Source organism: Histoplasma capsulatum, genomic scaffold (genome assembly GCF_000149585.1).
Source record: "Histoplasma capsulatum NAm1 scaffold_3 genomic scaffold, whole genome shotgun sequence".
NCBI lineage: Eukaryota > Fungi > Ascomycota > Eurotiomycetes > Onygenales > Ajellomycetaceae > Histoplasma > Histoplasma mississippiense.
The window spans coordinates 2,195,893-2,212,237 of record NW_001813980.1 but is presented as its reverse complement, the minus strand read 5'-3'; the positions used below and the strand labels follow the sequence as shown (position 1 = coordinate 2,212,237).

Genomic DNA, 16,345 nt, shown 5'->3' with positions numbered 1-16,345 from the left:
TGGGGAACAACTTCAAAACACCTTTTCGAAAATAGACGACCCATTGACGACGTCTGAAATAGATAAAAAATCCCCACAGACAAAACCTTTATCGCCACAACCCGTGACGGTTTCTCCTAGTGTCAATGTAGTCCGAGGCCAGGGAACTGCCCTTGAGGAGGTGCAGGCTCTTCAGACCCCAGAGAATCCACCACCCGTTTTGGCAAAAGGGCAGGCAGCTGTTCAGCAAGCCCCACAAGCCGAAGGTAAAAACGCAAATGCATCACACCCCTCGCCGCTACACTCCCAATCGCAACAGTGGCACGAAAGTGGTCCACATGCTATCCTTCAAAGTATCCCAGTTCTTTCCCCTGCCCCAAGCCTGGGAAATGTAACTGCTTCCATAACTCCCTCTCAGGATCAAATCTCGGACCGTGGCTTGCAATACGTCACGTCTAAGGCAGGTCAATCCGGGGTGAAAACTCCAACAATTCCTCATGTAGGAACTGGGCGAGTGGCAGGTCAAGTCTTTACCTCAACCACACCCGCTGCTTCTCAAGCCTCACAACCGCCATTACAGCCTATGCCCACTGCTACAAGTGGGCCGCAACAACAGCGTACCTCCTTCCAACCTGCTCAATATTCCCCTCCCCAGGCTCAAATGACACTGGCGCCTCCAAGCGCAAATTACCAACAGCCTTGGTCCCCACAACTAAGCCCATCATCCCGGCATACGCAGTTGTCTCCCAATACCAACATGCCATCCTCAAACAGCCACCTTATGGGCAAGTCTCCACTGTCACTTGGCCATGTCCAGCTAAACGTGGGCAAAACCCTCCAAAATCCGTCTACGCCTTCACATCAACCATCGCGGGCAGGAGAGCTTGAGTCACCTCAGCAGATAGAAAATGACGCTAGAGTTAAGGCAACCTCGATGGAGCCGCTTCCGGCAACACCAGTTAGTGGCCCTGACGGACTGAATAGCGTCACTCCTTCATTTTCAGCAGCCTTAAACAAGAGACCGCCTAGGTTGTCCGTGGACTCTTCTGGTTCGCTCACGCCTTGGAAAATGCCAAGTCCGATTGTCATATCCAAGTCGCCTGGGTCTCCATTACGGCCTCGACCGGAGGATGTGAGCCCCATCAGTGAACGGGCACCGTCACCAACGTTTGAGAGCGAAACGCCATCGATATCCAAAATTCACTCCGAACCCCGAGCTGTGCATGTAGACGTCGACTCCGGCCCGGCATGGAACACTCGCCAGAAGAAATCTACGCCAGCACGTAGAGGCAGGGCCCATCCTAGTGCAGGATCTTCTCCCATACGCGTTACTCGAATCCGGAGCCGTAGTGCTCAATCCAACGTATCTCGTGACGATGAATCAATCACTGATTCTGGCTCTGTTTCTCAGCGAAAAATAAAGCGTGAAATACCGAGCACTCCTGCTGGAATCTCAGATGATACAGAAATGGAGCCACGGACATCGAGACGGCTCAAGGTCCCAAGCCAGATCCAAGCGGATGAAATCCAATCAAAGGGAAGAGGGAAAAGGAAGCGGGGGCCTAGTGAAGGGGAAGACATGACTCAACCACCTTCACGGCAAGCATCACAATATGTACAGTTTACCCGCAACTTCCCGCGAACATGTGCACCAATCATGAACGATGTCGCATCGCATAAGTACGCCTCCATATTTGCGAAGCCACTAACGGAGCGGGACGCCCCGGGTTATAAGAACCTTATTTACCGGCCCCAAGATATCAAGTCTATAAAATCCGCCATCCATCAGGGAAGCAAAGCAGTGGCAGCCGCCACAGAGGCTGTAAATACTCCAAGTGGAGAAAACGTCGAGTCTCCCGGCCCTCTCCAAGGACATGGCACCCCGTCGAGAACCAACGGCTTGTTACTAAAAAGAACCGCAGAGCTGATCCCTCCCAAGGGCATCGTCAATTCAGCGCAACTAGAGATGGAACTTGTTCGAATGTTCGCGAACGCGGTGATGTTTAACCCAACGCCGGACAAGACTTTTGGTTCATCTTTCCCGATGCAGAGCAATTGGACTTCTCGAGAGGGGTCACAGGTTTCGGATATGGATGAGGGCGGTATCATCAATGACACGCTGAAGATGTATGATGATGTGGAGAAGGCTGTATCCCGGTGGCGCGCGGCGGAGCGGGCTGTCGATGATGTTGGTGGTAAAAGTATGTTATCCCTGCGGAGGGGCAGTGCAAGTGATATTAATATGGACAGCGCGGATGAAGTGAAGTGAAACGACATTTGTAATGTAAATAATATTTAATATTCTTCTTTTGTTATTCTTTTCTCTTCCTGAGAACAGTGAATGAAGGTACCAAAAAAATGTTCTTGCTTAGAAAGGATCTTTTGTGAGGATGAGCTTAGTATCGTTCTGTAATGGATACGGGAGGGAGAGCTTCTGCCTCCTAAATGGAGGGATTTGCTTTTCTTTATATGATTAGCGACAAGCCTGTATTCTTGTACTGTACATTGGGCAATATGTTTGTCTAATAATAATCTTCAAACGGAGGTGTTTTCCCAAAGAGATTCATCCAAAAAATATAAACAAACCATATATCCCACCCACACAATCAAAAATCAAGCAGTACATTCCGCCGCCATCTCCGGCCTCGTCCTTCCCAATCCATCTTTCGCATAAAAGTCCATCGGATAGACCCCACCATTCCCCTCATCCCACCCCTGCCTGTCCCCAAGAGCCACAAGCGCTTCATAAGGTGACAACAACGGCCGCGAAAACACATATCCCCAATCAATGCTCAACCGCGGACACGCAATTTGCACCCAGCACTCCACATCGGACATCGACGCCAGCTTCCCCGGGAAAATCTCACTAAGCAGCAGATTCACGAACGGTATCCCGCGCTCGTGCAACACCTTCTCGATCCGGGCCATGGTGTGCGGGTTGCCCTGCCTGCCCAGGGAGCCTAGGATGATGCCCCATTTCCGCGCGGTTCTGGCGGTGGCTATCGCGTCGCGGCGCAAGGTGAGCATTTCGTCGTGGTTGTAGGATTCGCGGGAGAGGGTGCGCGAGTACGGGTCGTAGCGGTAGGCGGGGAGGGAAGGGTTGTGGATCATGGCGGATTCGAGGTGGAAGCGGCCGTCGCCGAGGTAGAGGAGGATGTCGACTTGGTCTGAGGGTAGTTTGGGGGAGGTACAGCCTAGGATCTCACCTTTGCTGAGCGGGGTGATCTGTGGGATGAGGATGGAGTAGCCGGCCTTTTCCAGGGTGGGCTTGAGTCCGTGGATGGTGGCGTTGAATTGGATTGTGCCGACGACTGCGATGGTTTTCCCACTCGGGAAGTTCCGCTCTAGCGTGGCGATTAGGTGCTGTGTATCGATGCTTATCTCGACAAAGATATATAGGGTTTTGATGGTGGTGACGTCGACAGGGATGAGGCAGCTGTGCGCGTAATGGACGAGTAAGTCACAGCCTAGAGCACGCGCCGTGTAATCGTCTATACAACAAGCGCCATATGTGACATCGCCCATAATTAGGGTTTCGATCCCAGGACAGAACTGGGTGAGGACATCAGATATTGTGGTTGCGAAGAGGAGGAGACCTTCGGGCATTTGGAGGGCAACTCTTTTTGCCCCTAAAGTTCTTATTCTGTGGATCGTTTTAGGGATTTCGAAGGAGTAGTTCTGCGGAAGAAGAGAAATTGCAGCTTTTATATCTTCATCTTCTAGGATTTCAATTGGGATTTGGTTTAAGGCTCGCGGAGCTCTCCGGGGCCGGGCTGTGAATAATGTTAGGGGGGGTTGTTTACCAACCCAAGCGCATGGCGGGCGATAAAGGACATACCTTGCTGAAGGGAAGTTGTGTCGGAAGTTTGAGAATCTCCATCCCTCTGGCTTTGCGCCTGAGCATCTGCGGTCTTGCGTCCCACGAACCTCTTCTTTGGCTGGCGTGCAGGATTCATGGTCTTATCGGTGGTAAGTTGATAGCAGTTTGTCCGTCGGCGGGGCTCTCTTGTCAGCCAGAACACAGAAATAAAAAATTATGAAAGCGGAGCATAAATGTATATAAGTCTACAAGTATCTAACTTCAAACTATGGGGCAGCTTTGAAGGATCCTCTAATATCTAATCTGCGATGTCTCTACCTAGGTAGACTGTATCGTGGGGAATTTCCTTACATGGTTTAGTGTTATCCTGATCAGGTTTAGCACAATGTTGCTGCTTTCTGAACTATATAATAAAGAGAAGAGAAGAGAAGAGACAGCGCGTTTATTCGCCCTGATCAGTGACTTTTTCATCAGAAGGTTGGAACAGACGATCTGGGATGAGCTCGCGGCCACAAAATCCCTGTTTGACTTCCACTCCCAATCCCCATATTAGATCTCTATCATTGAAACATTAATCCTAGCCGCGGGGCGGGAACGGTCCTACGCCATTTAAGACATTACCACGGATCAGAGCTTTTGGTCACTGGCAAGGTTGACTGGCGGAGGTATATTTTCAACCTCGATTTATACTATCGGCCAGTGTATCACCACACATGATTCGAGGCGGATTGATTCATGTTCTCTGAAAACTACTGTGTCAAGACGATGTCGTCCTTCAAATCTCCAACAAACAAAATATTCCTCGCCTCTAGCAAGGTCATGTGACATCTGTTCGCGCTTGTTTCCGGCGCGATTTTTACACTAAAGTCCAACAAAAGGTAGACGAGCATGTCAAGACGTCGCTGATACCTAGATATACTCTCATCAACTCTCTTTATATTGAGGGAAATGCACATTGTAGGCCGATCTTACAACGTAGCCATGATGTCACGCTTTAGTGTGTGGGGAAACTCCCTCCTGCAAAAACTATTATCCTCAAAGAATGTCTCCACCGTCCCATCTTTTGTTAGTCTGCCACGAGACACACTTATCGAGGAAGAGACTCTGCCTTACTATAAACCTGAGCAGTACTATGCGGTCAACATTGGGGACGTATATAATGCCAGATATCAGATCGCCGGAAAACTTGGTTATGGGGCTTACTCAACGAATTGGCTTTGTCAGGACCTTCAGTACGTTGCATTCCTGAATATACCATCCACTCCGGTAACCCTCCATTTAACAGGCCTCCTTTTTCAGGGACAATAAATATAGGGTATTGAAAGTGTCCACAATGATACCAGAATTTCCTACGGCAACTGAACGCGAGTTGAAGATTTACGAGCACTTGTCCCAGGTCGATTCTATTCATCCGGGTCAGTCGCTGATTCGCGAGCTCTATGATTCGTTTGACCTCCAAGGGTCTGCAGGGAAACACCACTGCCTAGTACTGCAATCAATGCACATGACACTTCTTGAAATGATGAGATTAAATCCAAGGCCGTTTGGTCTGCCCCTGCTCAAGTTGACTCTTAAACGACTTCTTTTGGCTCTTGACTTTTTGCATAATGAAGCTGGGATAATCCATACTGGTAAAACTCTACACTATATCTCCTGCAGAACAGAATCCATTGCTAACCGCAGTTTTCTAGACCTAAAAACGGACAATTTGATGCTCACTTTGGAAGACGACACCATGTTGGCGGACTTCGCAAAAGCAGAAGCCAAGGATCCTAGCCCTCAGAAGCAAGTTGACCGGTCCCGTACCATTTACAGGAGCCGGAGATTTCTCCGGCCTCTTAAGGGCAATAGCTACGGACTTCCCATTCTCTGTGATTTTGGGGAGGCGCGAATTGGTAAGACACAGGAGTCCGGCCCGTTTGTCCAACCCCATATCTACCGGGCGCCAGAGATTATCTTCGAAATGCCTTGGGGAAGCGCCGTCGATATTTGGAACGTAGCATGTTTGGTAACAAAAACGATTGCTGCGCTCTTTCCCTGGTCGTGTATACGACGCTTACGACTTAGTAGGTTTGGGACCTCTTTGAAGGCGAGCACTTGTTTGGAGACATATTCGATACTAAAGGCTCCCACGACCCTTTCAAACATATAGCGCGTATGGCTGCTCTAATAGGGCCACCACCGAGCGACTTTGTGAACCGTAGTGAGACAACAGACCAATGTTTTGACTCAAATGGTAAGCGCCCTATTTTCAAGTCGGCGGATTTTCATTGGTATTTGCCTGGTTTTGAACTGATGAACCCCTAGGCGCTTGGATTGCCCACAAGGATACAGCCATACCCTCAATCTCCCTGGAGAGCATAGAGAAGCGACTCTCTGGACAAGAAAAAGAATCATTTATTCAATTCCTCAAATCCATGCTCAAGTGGCTGCCAGAGGAACGCAAAACAGCGGCCCAATTACTTGAAGACCCATGGTTGCTCTGACCTGACGTTTCGGCCAAGGACTTTGCAAAACGATGACTACCAATCAACTTAATATAGGAATATCGTTTGAAGTCGATTTCTGACCCGTTGATTCTCCCTTTTACCGCCGATGCTGGCATCCCTGGAACGAATTATGATCCTTTGACACTAGTATGATATTTAAGCGCCCGATCTTTGCAGCGCCTACAATAGTGAACTGACTAGACTTCTATGTTTAGGATCGCAAATAACTTGCGCTTTACAAATGAAACACGCAATACATATATATATGGATGGGAATGGCTCCTCAACGGCACCAGCGAACTCAGGCCAAATCCCCATCGAGCTCCTTATAATGTAGAGGTGTTATTCAAGTTTACAAATTACCACCCGTCAACATTGGCCGTATCATCATGTCTCTTATCATTCGTCGTTTCATCAGCTACATTGGCAAAGTCAAATTAAGCAATTTCAAAAACTCGACGCATAGGACTCTTGTTACTGCCACGAACAGGAGGCACGAGTAAGTCAACATTCACTCCTCCCCCATGTCCGGACCAGGCTAATTTATGGTAGGATCCTCGCATCAAGCAAGCCTCTATCCAAGGAACGGAACTTCACAAATCGCACGATGATCCAGCGGGCCCGTTGCATGTTATCTCTATCAAGTTTTCCGATGAAAACGGAAAGAGGGTAGGGACTGGGCATGTTCATGAAGATGGGACTTCGAAGTTTCGGTATAAACAAAAGCCACCTGCCGAGTCTCCTTCATCTGGCTTCGAGTAGGGCTCTACAGTGGCTGACGGTGGCGGCAACGGGGAATCGAAAGGAGAAGCGGAGAGAGCCGGGGGCGGGTGTTGCTTGAGGGTGGGCACTCTACCACCAACTCTAGTGTAGAATGTGCAGTGGATCAGAGAAACTACTATGTTTCCTTAGAAACTCAGAAGGTGTTCCTTTCCCATATAACCTTCTGATTTTATATTTAGCCCTCCGACTATGGATTTATCAGATCAACCATCTCCTGTTCATCAACACAGCGCATCGCTATTGAATCTAATTTTATGGATTCGCACGCTACTGCTAAGAAGTGCATTGTGCTGCTATCTATCTTCATTCAATGAGACAAAATTTATATCTGTTACGTACCCTCAAAGCGGAATAGCAATACAAGGAAAAAAAGTGGTGAAAAGCCTTCTTTACTATAGAAGAAGCTTTGAGGAATGATAAAACTATTATATCAAATCACTAAATAAACCCGGGAATGAATATTATCGGCAACGTAAAATGCATGGTATTCTAATCTGACAATTATTTTTTTTGGCGGGACCGATGATGACATAATTCATCAAATAAAAGCTTTTTATTGGCCGAGCTTCCTTCCCCGCGCGGTAATTGGAAAGCAAACCATCAACAACTTCAATTTACTCCGTGATAGTAATAGACACTCCTTATCAGTGTTCAATAATGTTCTCCGCAAGATCTAGCTCTAGAATCTGCCAGGTATTCCGCCACCATAGACCAGCCCGCCTTTTTTCTGCGAAAACAAGCTTTGCCGGAGACCATGTTCGGATCGTCGAAGTCGGTCCCCGGGATGGGTTACAGAATGAGAAGAAAGCAATCCCTTTAACCACAAAATTGGACCTCATCGAAAGATTAGCGAAGACGGGATTGACCACGATTGAGGCCGGCTCGTTTGTTCCAGAGAAGTGGGTGCCACAGGTTCGTAGAATTGTCCGTATGCCTACCTACATTTTGAATTTACTCACTCATATCTTTCCACTCAATTGTAGATGGCTAGTACCCCAGAAATCCTATCATATCTTCTCAAAACGCCTCCCAAGTCATCTCACTCGATCGCATATAACTACCTAGTTCCCAATATCAAGGGGCTTCAAAATCTAGTTAACATAATGGACAATGACAGTCCACCAGCCTCTGAATCTTCCGACTCCAACACGCTTCCAAAGCCCACCACTGAGATTTCCCTGTTTGCCGCTGCAACAGAAGCATTCTCGAAAGCGAACACTAACTGCACTATTGAAGAGTCCCTCGAACGCATTCGGCCCATAGTAGCTCTTGCCAAGGAGAAAAATATTCGCGTGCGCGGATATGTATCCGTGGCGCTTGGATGCCCCTATGAAGGTCCTGATGTCTCTCCTCACAAGGTTGCTGAAATAACAGCTACTCTACTCGAAATGGGCGCAGACGAAGTTTCCGTCGCTGACACTACGGGAATGGGCACTGCACCTCGGACATTAAAATTGTTACAAACCCTTACCTCCGCTGGCATTGCCAATACGGATCTCGCGCTCCATTTCCACGACACGTATGGCCAAGCGCTCGTAAACACCATTGTGGGCCTGGAACATGGTATCCGCATTTTCGACAGCAGCGTGGGTGGGCTTGGAGGCTGTCCTTACTCGAAGGGGGCTACTGGAAATGTGTCCACGGAGGATCTCATTCACACTCTCCACAGTCTCGGAATGCGGACGGGAGTCAACCTGGAGGAAATTTCGAAAATTGGCGCCTGGATTAGTAACGAACTAGGCAGGTCGAATGATAGCAGAGCGGGGAAGGCCACTGTAGCTCGACTTCAGGGCTAACACAATATCTGGATTTATATCCACGGTTGCTCCCTTTCTTATTCTATCTTTTGAGCGCTTTGAGATTAGCCCTTTCATACTTCCTAGATACCTAGGCCAATGGATCATCAATCACGACTCCCGTCCCCAAACATCGGCTGTTTTTTATTTGGTGCCCCTATGCCTTCTCCTGGAGCCAAAACCTTATCGGCATGCGAGTGTGGAGCGGTAGTATTGTTTTCTTTTCTTCTGTTCTTCTGTTCTAGTTTTATTTTTCTCTCTTTTGCTCTTTGTCCTGGTGTTTTCACATATTGTAAATCTACTATGCATGTAAAGTTCGAATAGCAATTTCATTTGTTACCTACAGCGCCATGGCTGTATGCAAATTAGACACTCTATGAGCTATGAACAGACTAGTAAGCTTATTAGTTTCTCACCAATAGTGGCTATTCTCTATAGATAATTTAATATAAATATATAAATACAGACAAAGAGCAACAGAGGAAATCGTATATTGTACATGAATTTTTAAAACATGGATCTCAATCAGTTCCCATATCCTTAGAACATACTTCGAGATTCGATCGTGAAAATAGAGTACGAGGGAAAGGATCTCACCACGTCGTGGACCCGCGGAGGATAGTAAATTAGGGGAAACTTCGCGTTGAAGAGGTTCGAAATGTCTACGGAACGATGTCGGAGTGGAAGCTCATATTCGCTCGCGCGCAATTGGTTTTGATCTCGAACCTGCGGTAGCTGCGCGTTATACAACCAAGTTCCTCGGTAAAGGTTGCCTCTTGACACCAGTCCATCAGCATCTCAGCAACATATATAGCGAACAGCTGTCTCAAAGCGAGCTTCATAATCATCCAGAGCCTCGCCCGCTCGTTGGCTAAAAATTTTCTTAGGATCCCCGAGCATTGCCAACAAGCCAAAAGGCGATCATGGCCTGCCTTTCGTTTTATTTATATACGCGTCACTCATATTTTCTTCTATTCTCTTCTCTTTTCTGCTCTTTTTCTTTTTTCCAAGACGCATGTTCAAAAATCCGTAACCCTCCCATTAAAACTCCAATCTCCGCGCGCACCCCATTTCAACGGCTCGTTCTTCGGACCGCCAACCTCACCGGTCTTGGGGTTTGTCTCCCCTTCAAACTCCGGTTTTGCCCCACGGAAGAGATCTGGATGCAGCTCCTCGCCAGCACCGGTAGCCTCGATTCGTGGATTGGCTGTGGATGAATCTCTCGACTGGGGGGACTGATTGATTTCCAGAGCCGTTCGAGGGGTGCTGAAGGCGCCAGTTGATTGTTTTTGGAGGTTCTCGAAGATCTCTTGTTCTTCTTTAGGGAGTCTGGGTGGAGAGGGCGCATTTCCGAATTGGCTGTTAGCATTATTATCGCCTTTGGCTTGGACAGTGGTTGAGAAGGTTCGAGTGGCGAAGGAAGGGTCGTAGGGGTTGCGGAGAAGGGTGTGAGTAGGTCGGAGACACCGAAAGGTGGAGGGGAAAACCATGGTGCGCGCGGCTAATGGAACCATAGTAATTTGATCGTCAGACGCAGCAGTGATAGGGACAACGGATAACTAACAACTGCAATAATTATCAATAAAGAGTGAGATCATACTAGTATTCTGCTCCGGCGGTCAGAAGCTTTTTATGCTGACTTCGCGGGCCGAGGTGTAACTAACTCGGCGGAATATCTTTGATCCTATCAGATAAGATTTTCGATTTCCCCCAAAGAATTTATTTATTGGTTTGGTTTATTTCGCAGCTCCTCTCTCACAACCACCACCAATCGACCTTCAACCTGCGCCGGGTTGGCACGTAGAGTTGGACTGTGCAAATATCCGCATTGCCCAACTCGGTAATATGGCCCTCCGCTCCGCTGCACGCGGCATCCGGCCATGGGCTCGATCGCCTCGATCATTTACGGACTCTGAGTCACACCATCAATTGAGGTATGCGTCGACGAGGTCAGGGGCGGGGACGGCCCAGGTAATTCTATTTTGATATGTTTTTCCATTCTACAGAACATTGGGCTGACAGGCGTGTGGTAGAGTATGAACCAAACTGCGCATCAAATTGATCCAACGCTGGACTCTCCCTCCGCAGCTTTCGTAGCACAGCGAGCCCCTTTCATGGTCCCAACCTATGTGCGACCACCTCCCGTAATAGACTCAGGTAAAGGGTGTTATCTATGGGACATCGAGCAACGAAAATATCTAGACTTTACAGCTGGTATTGCCGTTACGTCTCTAGGCCATTCTGACCCCGGAGTGGCCGAGATCGTGTCACAACAAGTTAGTACATACCCTGATTGACACTCAAAACTGCGCTTAAAAGATTGACATATCTATCTAGTCCAGGATGTTGATCCATTCATCCAATCTTTTCCACAACAAATGGACGGGAACCCTCAGCCAGCTCCTTGTCACCTACACCGTTGAGTCTGGCGCCATGCGTGGCGCGAAGCAAGCATTCATCTGCAACTCCGGCACTGAAGCAAACGAAGCAGCCATCAAATTTTCCCGGAAGGTCGGTCACAGCCTCGACCCTTCCGGTGCCAAACACGAGTTCGTCTCTTTTTTCAATTCCTTCCACGGCCGCACCTACGGCGCTCTATCCGCCACCCCAAACCCCAAATACCAAGCCCCTTTCGCGCCCATGGTCCCCGGCTTCAAGTACGGCACATACAACGACATCGCCCAACTCCAAACCCTCATAACCGAGAAAACCTGCGGTGTCATCGTAGAGCCTATCCAGGGCGAAGGCGGTGTGCACACCGCGACACCTGAATTCCTCAGCGCCCTTCGTGCACGCTGCGACGAAGTCGGCGCCGTCCTCATCTTCGATGAAATCCAGTGCGGCCTTTCCCGCACCGGCTCCCTTTGGGCGCACGCTCACCCCACCCTCGAACCAAAGGATGACTCACCCGCCGCCCATCCGGATATCCTCACTACAGCCAAGGCGCTCGGCAACGGCATCCCCATCGGTGCCACCATCATCTCCGATAAAGTCAGTCAGCACATCAGAGTAGGCGACCACGGCACAACGTTCGGCGGGAACCCGTTTGCCTGTCGCATAGGACAGCACGTGCTCACCCGCCTGGCGTCGAGCGCTTTACAGTCTTCCGTACGCTCGCGCTCCACGACATTCCGGTCAGGACTCGAGCATTTGCGGAAACGATTCCCAGATGCTGTTGAGGATATTCGTGGGTGCGGGTTGTTGCTGGGGTTGCAGCTTACAGAGAAATATAAGGGAATTGTAGGAGACATCACGAATGAGGCTAGGGAGAGGGGATTGCTTGTCATTACGGCTGGTGACGGATGTTTGAGATTTGTGCCGCCGCTGATTATCACAGATGAGGAAATTAGGGAAGGGTTGTCTATCTTGGGAGAAGCGATGGAGCATGTATTTGCCCGGACTGCTTGAAGGGGGTGTTTTCCTTTTTTCATTTTTTCGGGATACACAAGAAGGGCTCTTCTATTGTTTGTTTTAAAACTATATAGACTCTTGGGCTAGTTATTTTTTTTAATATTCTCTCCCCTTCTCGCGTGCCTACTTCCTATCTTCCTGTTGAGTCGTATCAGAGCCATCTACTATATCATCCAATGGTTTCTAATAGTACGGGGCAATTCCAGGCTTGAATTGGCCTGGATGGCAGCCCGTTGACATCCTAAAGGCCTACGGCACCACGTACAGAATTACACTTGCTGTGGTAGTTGAGACTTTACCTAGAAATATTTACATTGTGACATTAAAACTAGATATGAATGAAACTCCGATTTAGACGACAGTTTCACATCAACGAATTCTCCCTTCTCTTGGTTCTGCCTAGCGAAAAACTCGGTCCAAAAACACTCCTGTATTGGTGCCGATAGCCTGCGATGGGACATTAGGAGAGTCCCAAATTACCTACTGAACATGATTTTAATTTCTCATTCTTAATAATGGCTCGCATATGTATTCTATTCTATTTCCCCGAGTTCATATAGCAATGCACAAGTAAATACAGCTAATACACAGGCAAACCTAACTACCGTACATGCCAACTGATGTTCTCATACATACAAACAAGTCAAGTAGATGGTTAGTTACTCAACAAGCCAACGAAGAAAACCACCCCACCAATGACAACGAGAGAATCAAACGCCTAGCGCGTTAGATTACATTCGCATAACGACTATTTAACTAACCCATTAGTTAGTTAACTACTCCGTACTCCATACTCACTCAGAAAGCCTCCTATGGCGTCCTCACCCCCTCTCCCATACCCAACAGCCCGCCCGCCAACCCGTTCATCCGCCTGCCCAACAAATCCTCTTCGCTGGGCAAGCTTGTCAGGCTCTCGTCGCGGCGCCGAGACATTTTCGTCATATGCTTGCGCCACGAATGGACAACGTCTTCATTTTCAGCGAAGTCGTTCTTTTCGCGATGGGTTGAGTTGTAATTATAGCTACTGCTTCGTGCACGGTTTCCATTACTGGTGCTGAGCTGGGGAAACTTAAAGGTGGGGCTTGGCTGTGCTATGTCCCCGTTTTGCTGTGGGGATTGCTTGTGCCTCCCAGAGTCGTTTGGAGGTACAGGGGAGTGGCTGGGTGTTGTCTTATGAGAACCAGTTCCTCCATCCGGGAGAGCGACGGGGCTTAGGGAGAGGTAAGAGGATGGTTCAAGAGAACCCGTTGAGGTTTCTAGGTACGTTGGTGTGTAGGCTTTTGGTCGTAATTGGGAACCATCCGCTGTTGATCGTGCGGAGGACGGTGAGGAGCGCAAGGAGTATCGAGAAGTGCCTGTGGAAACTGGTGGCCGCTTGCTCATGTTCAGCCTGGTCATTTCCAACGGCCTATCTTCGTCGCCCGATGAGTCCCCCGTCAACCCTCGATTCTGATCCTGTGATCCAGTATTATCCCCTGTGCCTTTTCGGGTAGTTCCTGGTTTTCCCGACATTACCAATGTCGTTGACGATACGGAGTTGACCCTTCTGAAGGTCTCTGAGCTGCCATTCCCTTGTCGCCGACGAGACATGATGGATGACGCCGTAAGGTCTCCTTCGACCACAGTGCCGCCTTCGGCGACATGTGCAAACAATTTCTTAATCCATCGCGAGCAGCGGAAAATCTGCCTCCACCCTTCGGGAAACAAGGCGGGGAACTGCAGAAATCCATGCGAAATGCCTGGGATCAGAGACACTTCCACGTGCGCTTTTTCGTCGAATGTTCCCATGGATCTCTCAAGTCCCAGCTCCTGTCGTTCGCGGAATCGACGCAGTTTCGCCTGGCGGATTCTCCCTGCGAAAATCACCGTGTCGTCGACCAGCGGGTCTCGTTCCCCTGTTAAGAAGTAGGTTTTGGGAAAGCGTGCCAGAAGCGCTTCCGGTGCAAGGAGCGGGGAGAGGAGGAAGTCTGAGCTGAAGTCTGGACGGTTGTATGGGCCGATGTAGAGGATTATGGTAGCACGCATCATCTCGGGAGATAGGATTCGATCGTTAAAGTAGGAAATCATGGAGGAGACAGCGAGGCGTGTTTCGATCTGCCCGGGGTGCTTGTCAGCTGTGGCCACGACTTGGGAGGCAGTGTTTCCTGGAACGGGTTTGTCGATGCTTTCGGTGTCAATCACTGGCTCATGTTCTTCATGAATTACCCCGGCGTGCTGCTGGGCGAAATAGTCGTGGATGACCGGGTGTTCTAGGGAGTCGTCGCGGAGGGTTGATACTTGGGAGGAAGCGGAGGCTAACTTGCGATAATCCTCACTTTTCTTTCGGAGGACATTGCAATTCGTCTCTCGCATTCCCCGCTCCCGAATTAAGGACATCTCCTCATCCGTCATCCAGCTACCTATGTTCATATCTAATGACGGATAAATGAGCACAAGGCCAACAGGAGGGGGCAGCGAGTTCTCTCCGCGCCTTTTCCGTGAATCCGTGCTCCCTGACTGGAGAACCATCAGTGTGACGCCAGCAGCCAAGTTGCCGCCAGCGCTATCACCCGTAATGACAATTTTAGGACTAACTTTACCACTTAGCCCGATGCAACGGCCACGACTACTGACGATGGTGTGGTAAACGTCGTAGCACTCATTCAGGGCGTACGGATATGGATATTCAGGCGCCTTCTTGTAATCCAAGCTCAGGACCGGCACGCCCGTCCTAGCGGCCCAGGCTAGGAGCTTGTCATCACTCATCCGCGGGCCCATGGCCACAAACCCGCCACCGGGGATATCCAGAACGATATTAGTATGATTCTTCAGCGTACTAAGCGGGCCGTTATAATAGAGCCATGCAATGCACGGATCCCTGTACGACGATTCTTTCGGCCTCGGAATCCGAAGCTGAACTGGCGCATAGCCCATTAAGCGCGGGCGCATAAGCTTTCCGAGGAACGACAGGTACGGTGTCGTAGCCTTATTCCACGACACTCGCAGGTGCTCCACCGTCAACACAGCCCTAACCTTCCGAACCTTTTCATCTGCATGCTCCGCGGCAATGAGATAGTAAATTGAGAAGACGATAGACGCTATATCCCGCAGCCACCTTCTTTTGATATTCATGGCCGTCCAGAACCCGGCATCCAGCGCCGTGGTTACCCAAGTGGCACGGAAGTAGGATCGGGAATATAGATTCGCGAGCGGCTCTGGAGACTCGAGGCCCGTTAACTTGGCAAAATTCCGTGATACATACAACCACAGAAAGGTCACGACGGTGGCCTGCCAGGGAGTGACTCGCTTGTACAAGCGGGAAGATAGGAGGCGAATGCCCGGTGGACCATGTTTGTTGCCCCTGCAATGACATGATATCTGTCAGTCTGTATCCCTGTTTCCTTGTGTTTGGAAGACGGCCATTGGCAGCCTGCTCTGGAGCCCAGGGCTGAACAACCGCGAATTTAGGGAAATGCCATCAACACTCACCGTAAGAGATATAAGGACCAAAACGACACAACAGCGAAGACCTGTATCTTGCGAAACTGGGTCGACGGCCTCCCCAGGACATGATCTATCAACGGCTGTGTTAGTCATGGATACGTACCAGAATTGAGAATTTCGACAAGACAATAGGATGAAAGCAGCAAACCGCACCTATCATCTTGGCCTTCTCCGATCTCGTCAAGGCAAAGGAACCCGTATATTCTATATTCTGTGATAACCCCCTAATTTTTGCGCCCCCCCCCCCAGGAAGAAACAGCAGCGACGAAAGAGAACAAGATGTCCGTCAGAAGGATCCCGTAACGACAAAGAAGGCTTATTCCAGCGTTTTGCGCCGTCTGACTGCCGCAACCTGTAAACTGCTAACTCTGCTAAGTTGCACCCAGAGCGCCGAAATGGACACAAATCCGGAATTACCGACCACCACCGAACCAGAACGGGTCAATATTTATTTAGATAAAAAAAGAAAAGAAAAGAATCGGAGGTGTGAACAGCGCATATCAGTACTAGGACTGAGGATAAGTCGGAAAAGGTTTCTGTGACGAAAGGGAAGGTTTCAAATTTCAACCTAAGAACGTTGCCCT

At 49.3% G+C, this 16,345-nt stretch overlaps 8 protein-coding genes across 8 annotated transcripts; 5 read left to right on the top strand and 3 right to left on the bottom strand.

Moving 5' to 3' along the window:
* Positions 1-1,636: 1,636 nt before the first annotated feature.
* Positions 1,637-2,243, top strand: HCAG_03807 (predicted protein; the record flags this gene model as incomplete). Its single annotated transcript, XM_001541659.1, has 2 exons — positions 1,637-2,180; positions 2,230-2,243. The coding sequence occupies 2 exons, from the start codon at positions 1,637-1,639 to the stop codon at positions 2,241-2,243; spliced, it is 558 nt and encodes a 185-aa protein (XP_001541709.1).
* Positions 2,244-2,592: 349 nt separating this feature from the next.
* Positions 2,593-3,935, bottom strand: HCAG_03806 (diphthamide biosynthesis protein 1; the record flags this gene model as incomplete). The annotated part of the gene is made up of 2 exons (XM_001541658.1): positions 2,593-3,752; positions 3,818-3,935. The coding sequence occupies 2 exons, from the start codon at positions 3,933-3,935 to the stop codon at positions 2,593-2,595; spliced, it is 1,278 nt and encodes a 425-aa protein (XP_001541708.1).
* Positions 3,936-4,780: 845 nt separating this feature from the next.
* Positions 4,781-6,285, top strand: HCAG_03805 (predicted protein; the record flags this gene model as incomplete). Its single annotated transcript, XM_001541657.1, has 5 exons — positions 4,781-5,031; positions 5,114-5,214; positions 5,491-5,865; positions 5,952-6,035; positions 6,107-6,285. 5 exons carry the CDS (start codon positions 4,781-4,783, stop codon positions 6,283-6,285), a joined length of 990 nt encoding a protein of 329 aa, XP_001541707.1.
* A 392-nt stretch (positions 6,286-6,677) lies between these two features.
* Positions 6,678-6,961, top strand: HCAG_03804 (predicted protein; the record flags this gene model as incomplete). The annotated part of the gene is made up of 2 exons (XM_001541656.1): positions 6,678-6,787; positions 6,841-6,961. 2 exons carry the CDS (start codon positions 6,678-6,680, stop codon positions 6,959-6,961), a joined length of 231 nt encoding a protein of 76 aa, XP_001541706.1.
* Positions 6,962-7,728: 767 nt separating this feature from the next.
* On the top strand, positions 7,729-8,867 carry HCAG_03803 (hydroxymethylglutaryl-CoA lyase, mitochondrial precursor; the record flags this gene model as incomplete). The annotated part of the gene is made up of 2 exons (XM_001541655.1): positions 7,729-7,983; positions 8,055-8,867. The coding sequence occupies 2 exons, from the start codon at positions 7,729-7,731 to the stop codon at positions 8,865-8,867; spliced, it is 1,068 nt and encodes a 355-aa protein (XP_001541705.1).
* Positions 8,868-9,207: 340 nt separating this feature from the next.
* HCAG_03802 (protein FMP21, mitochondrial precursor) lies at positions 9,208-10,381 on the bottom strand (the record flags this gene model as incomplete). Its single annotated transcript, XM_001541654.1, has 3 exons — positions 9,208-9,221; positions 9,419-9,640; positions 9,934-10,381. The coding sequence occupies 3 exons, from the start codon at positions 10,379-10,381 to the stop codon at positions 9,208-9,210; spliced, it is 684 nt and encodes a 227-aa protein (XP_001541704.1).
* A 331-nt stretch (positions 10,382-10,712) lies between these two features.
* On the top strand, positions 10,713-12,275 carry HCAG_03801 (acetylornithine aminotransferase, mitochondrial precursor; the record flags this gene model as incomplete). Its single annotated transcript, XM_001541653.1, has 3 exons — positions 10,713-10,838; positions 10,901-11,143; positions 11,205-12,275. The coding sequence occupies 3 exons, from the start codon at positions 10,713-10,715 to the stop codon at positions 12,273-12,275; spliced, it is 1,440 nt and encodes a 479-aa protein (XP_001541703.1).
* An 813-nt stretch (positions 12,276-13,088) lies between these two features.
* HCAG_03800 (conserved hypothetical protein) lies at positions 13,089-15,921 on the bottom strand (the record flags this gene model as incomplete). Its single annotated transcript, XM_001541652.1, has 2 exons — positions 13,089-15,494; positions 15,865-15,921. The coding sequence occupies 2 exons, from the start codon at positions 15,919-15,921 to the stop codon at positions 13,089-13,091; spliced, it is 2,463 nt and encodes an 820-aa protein (XP_001541702.1).
* Positions 15,922-16,345: the final 424 nt, after the last annotated feature.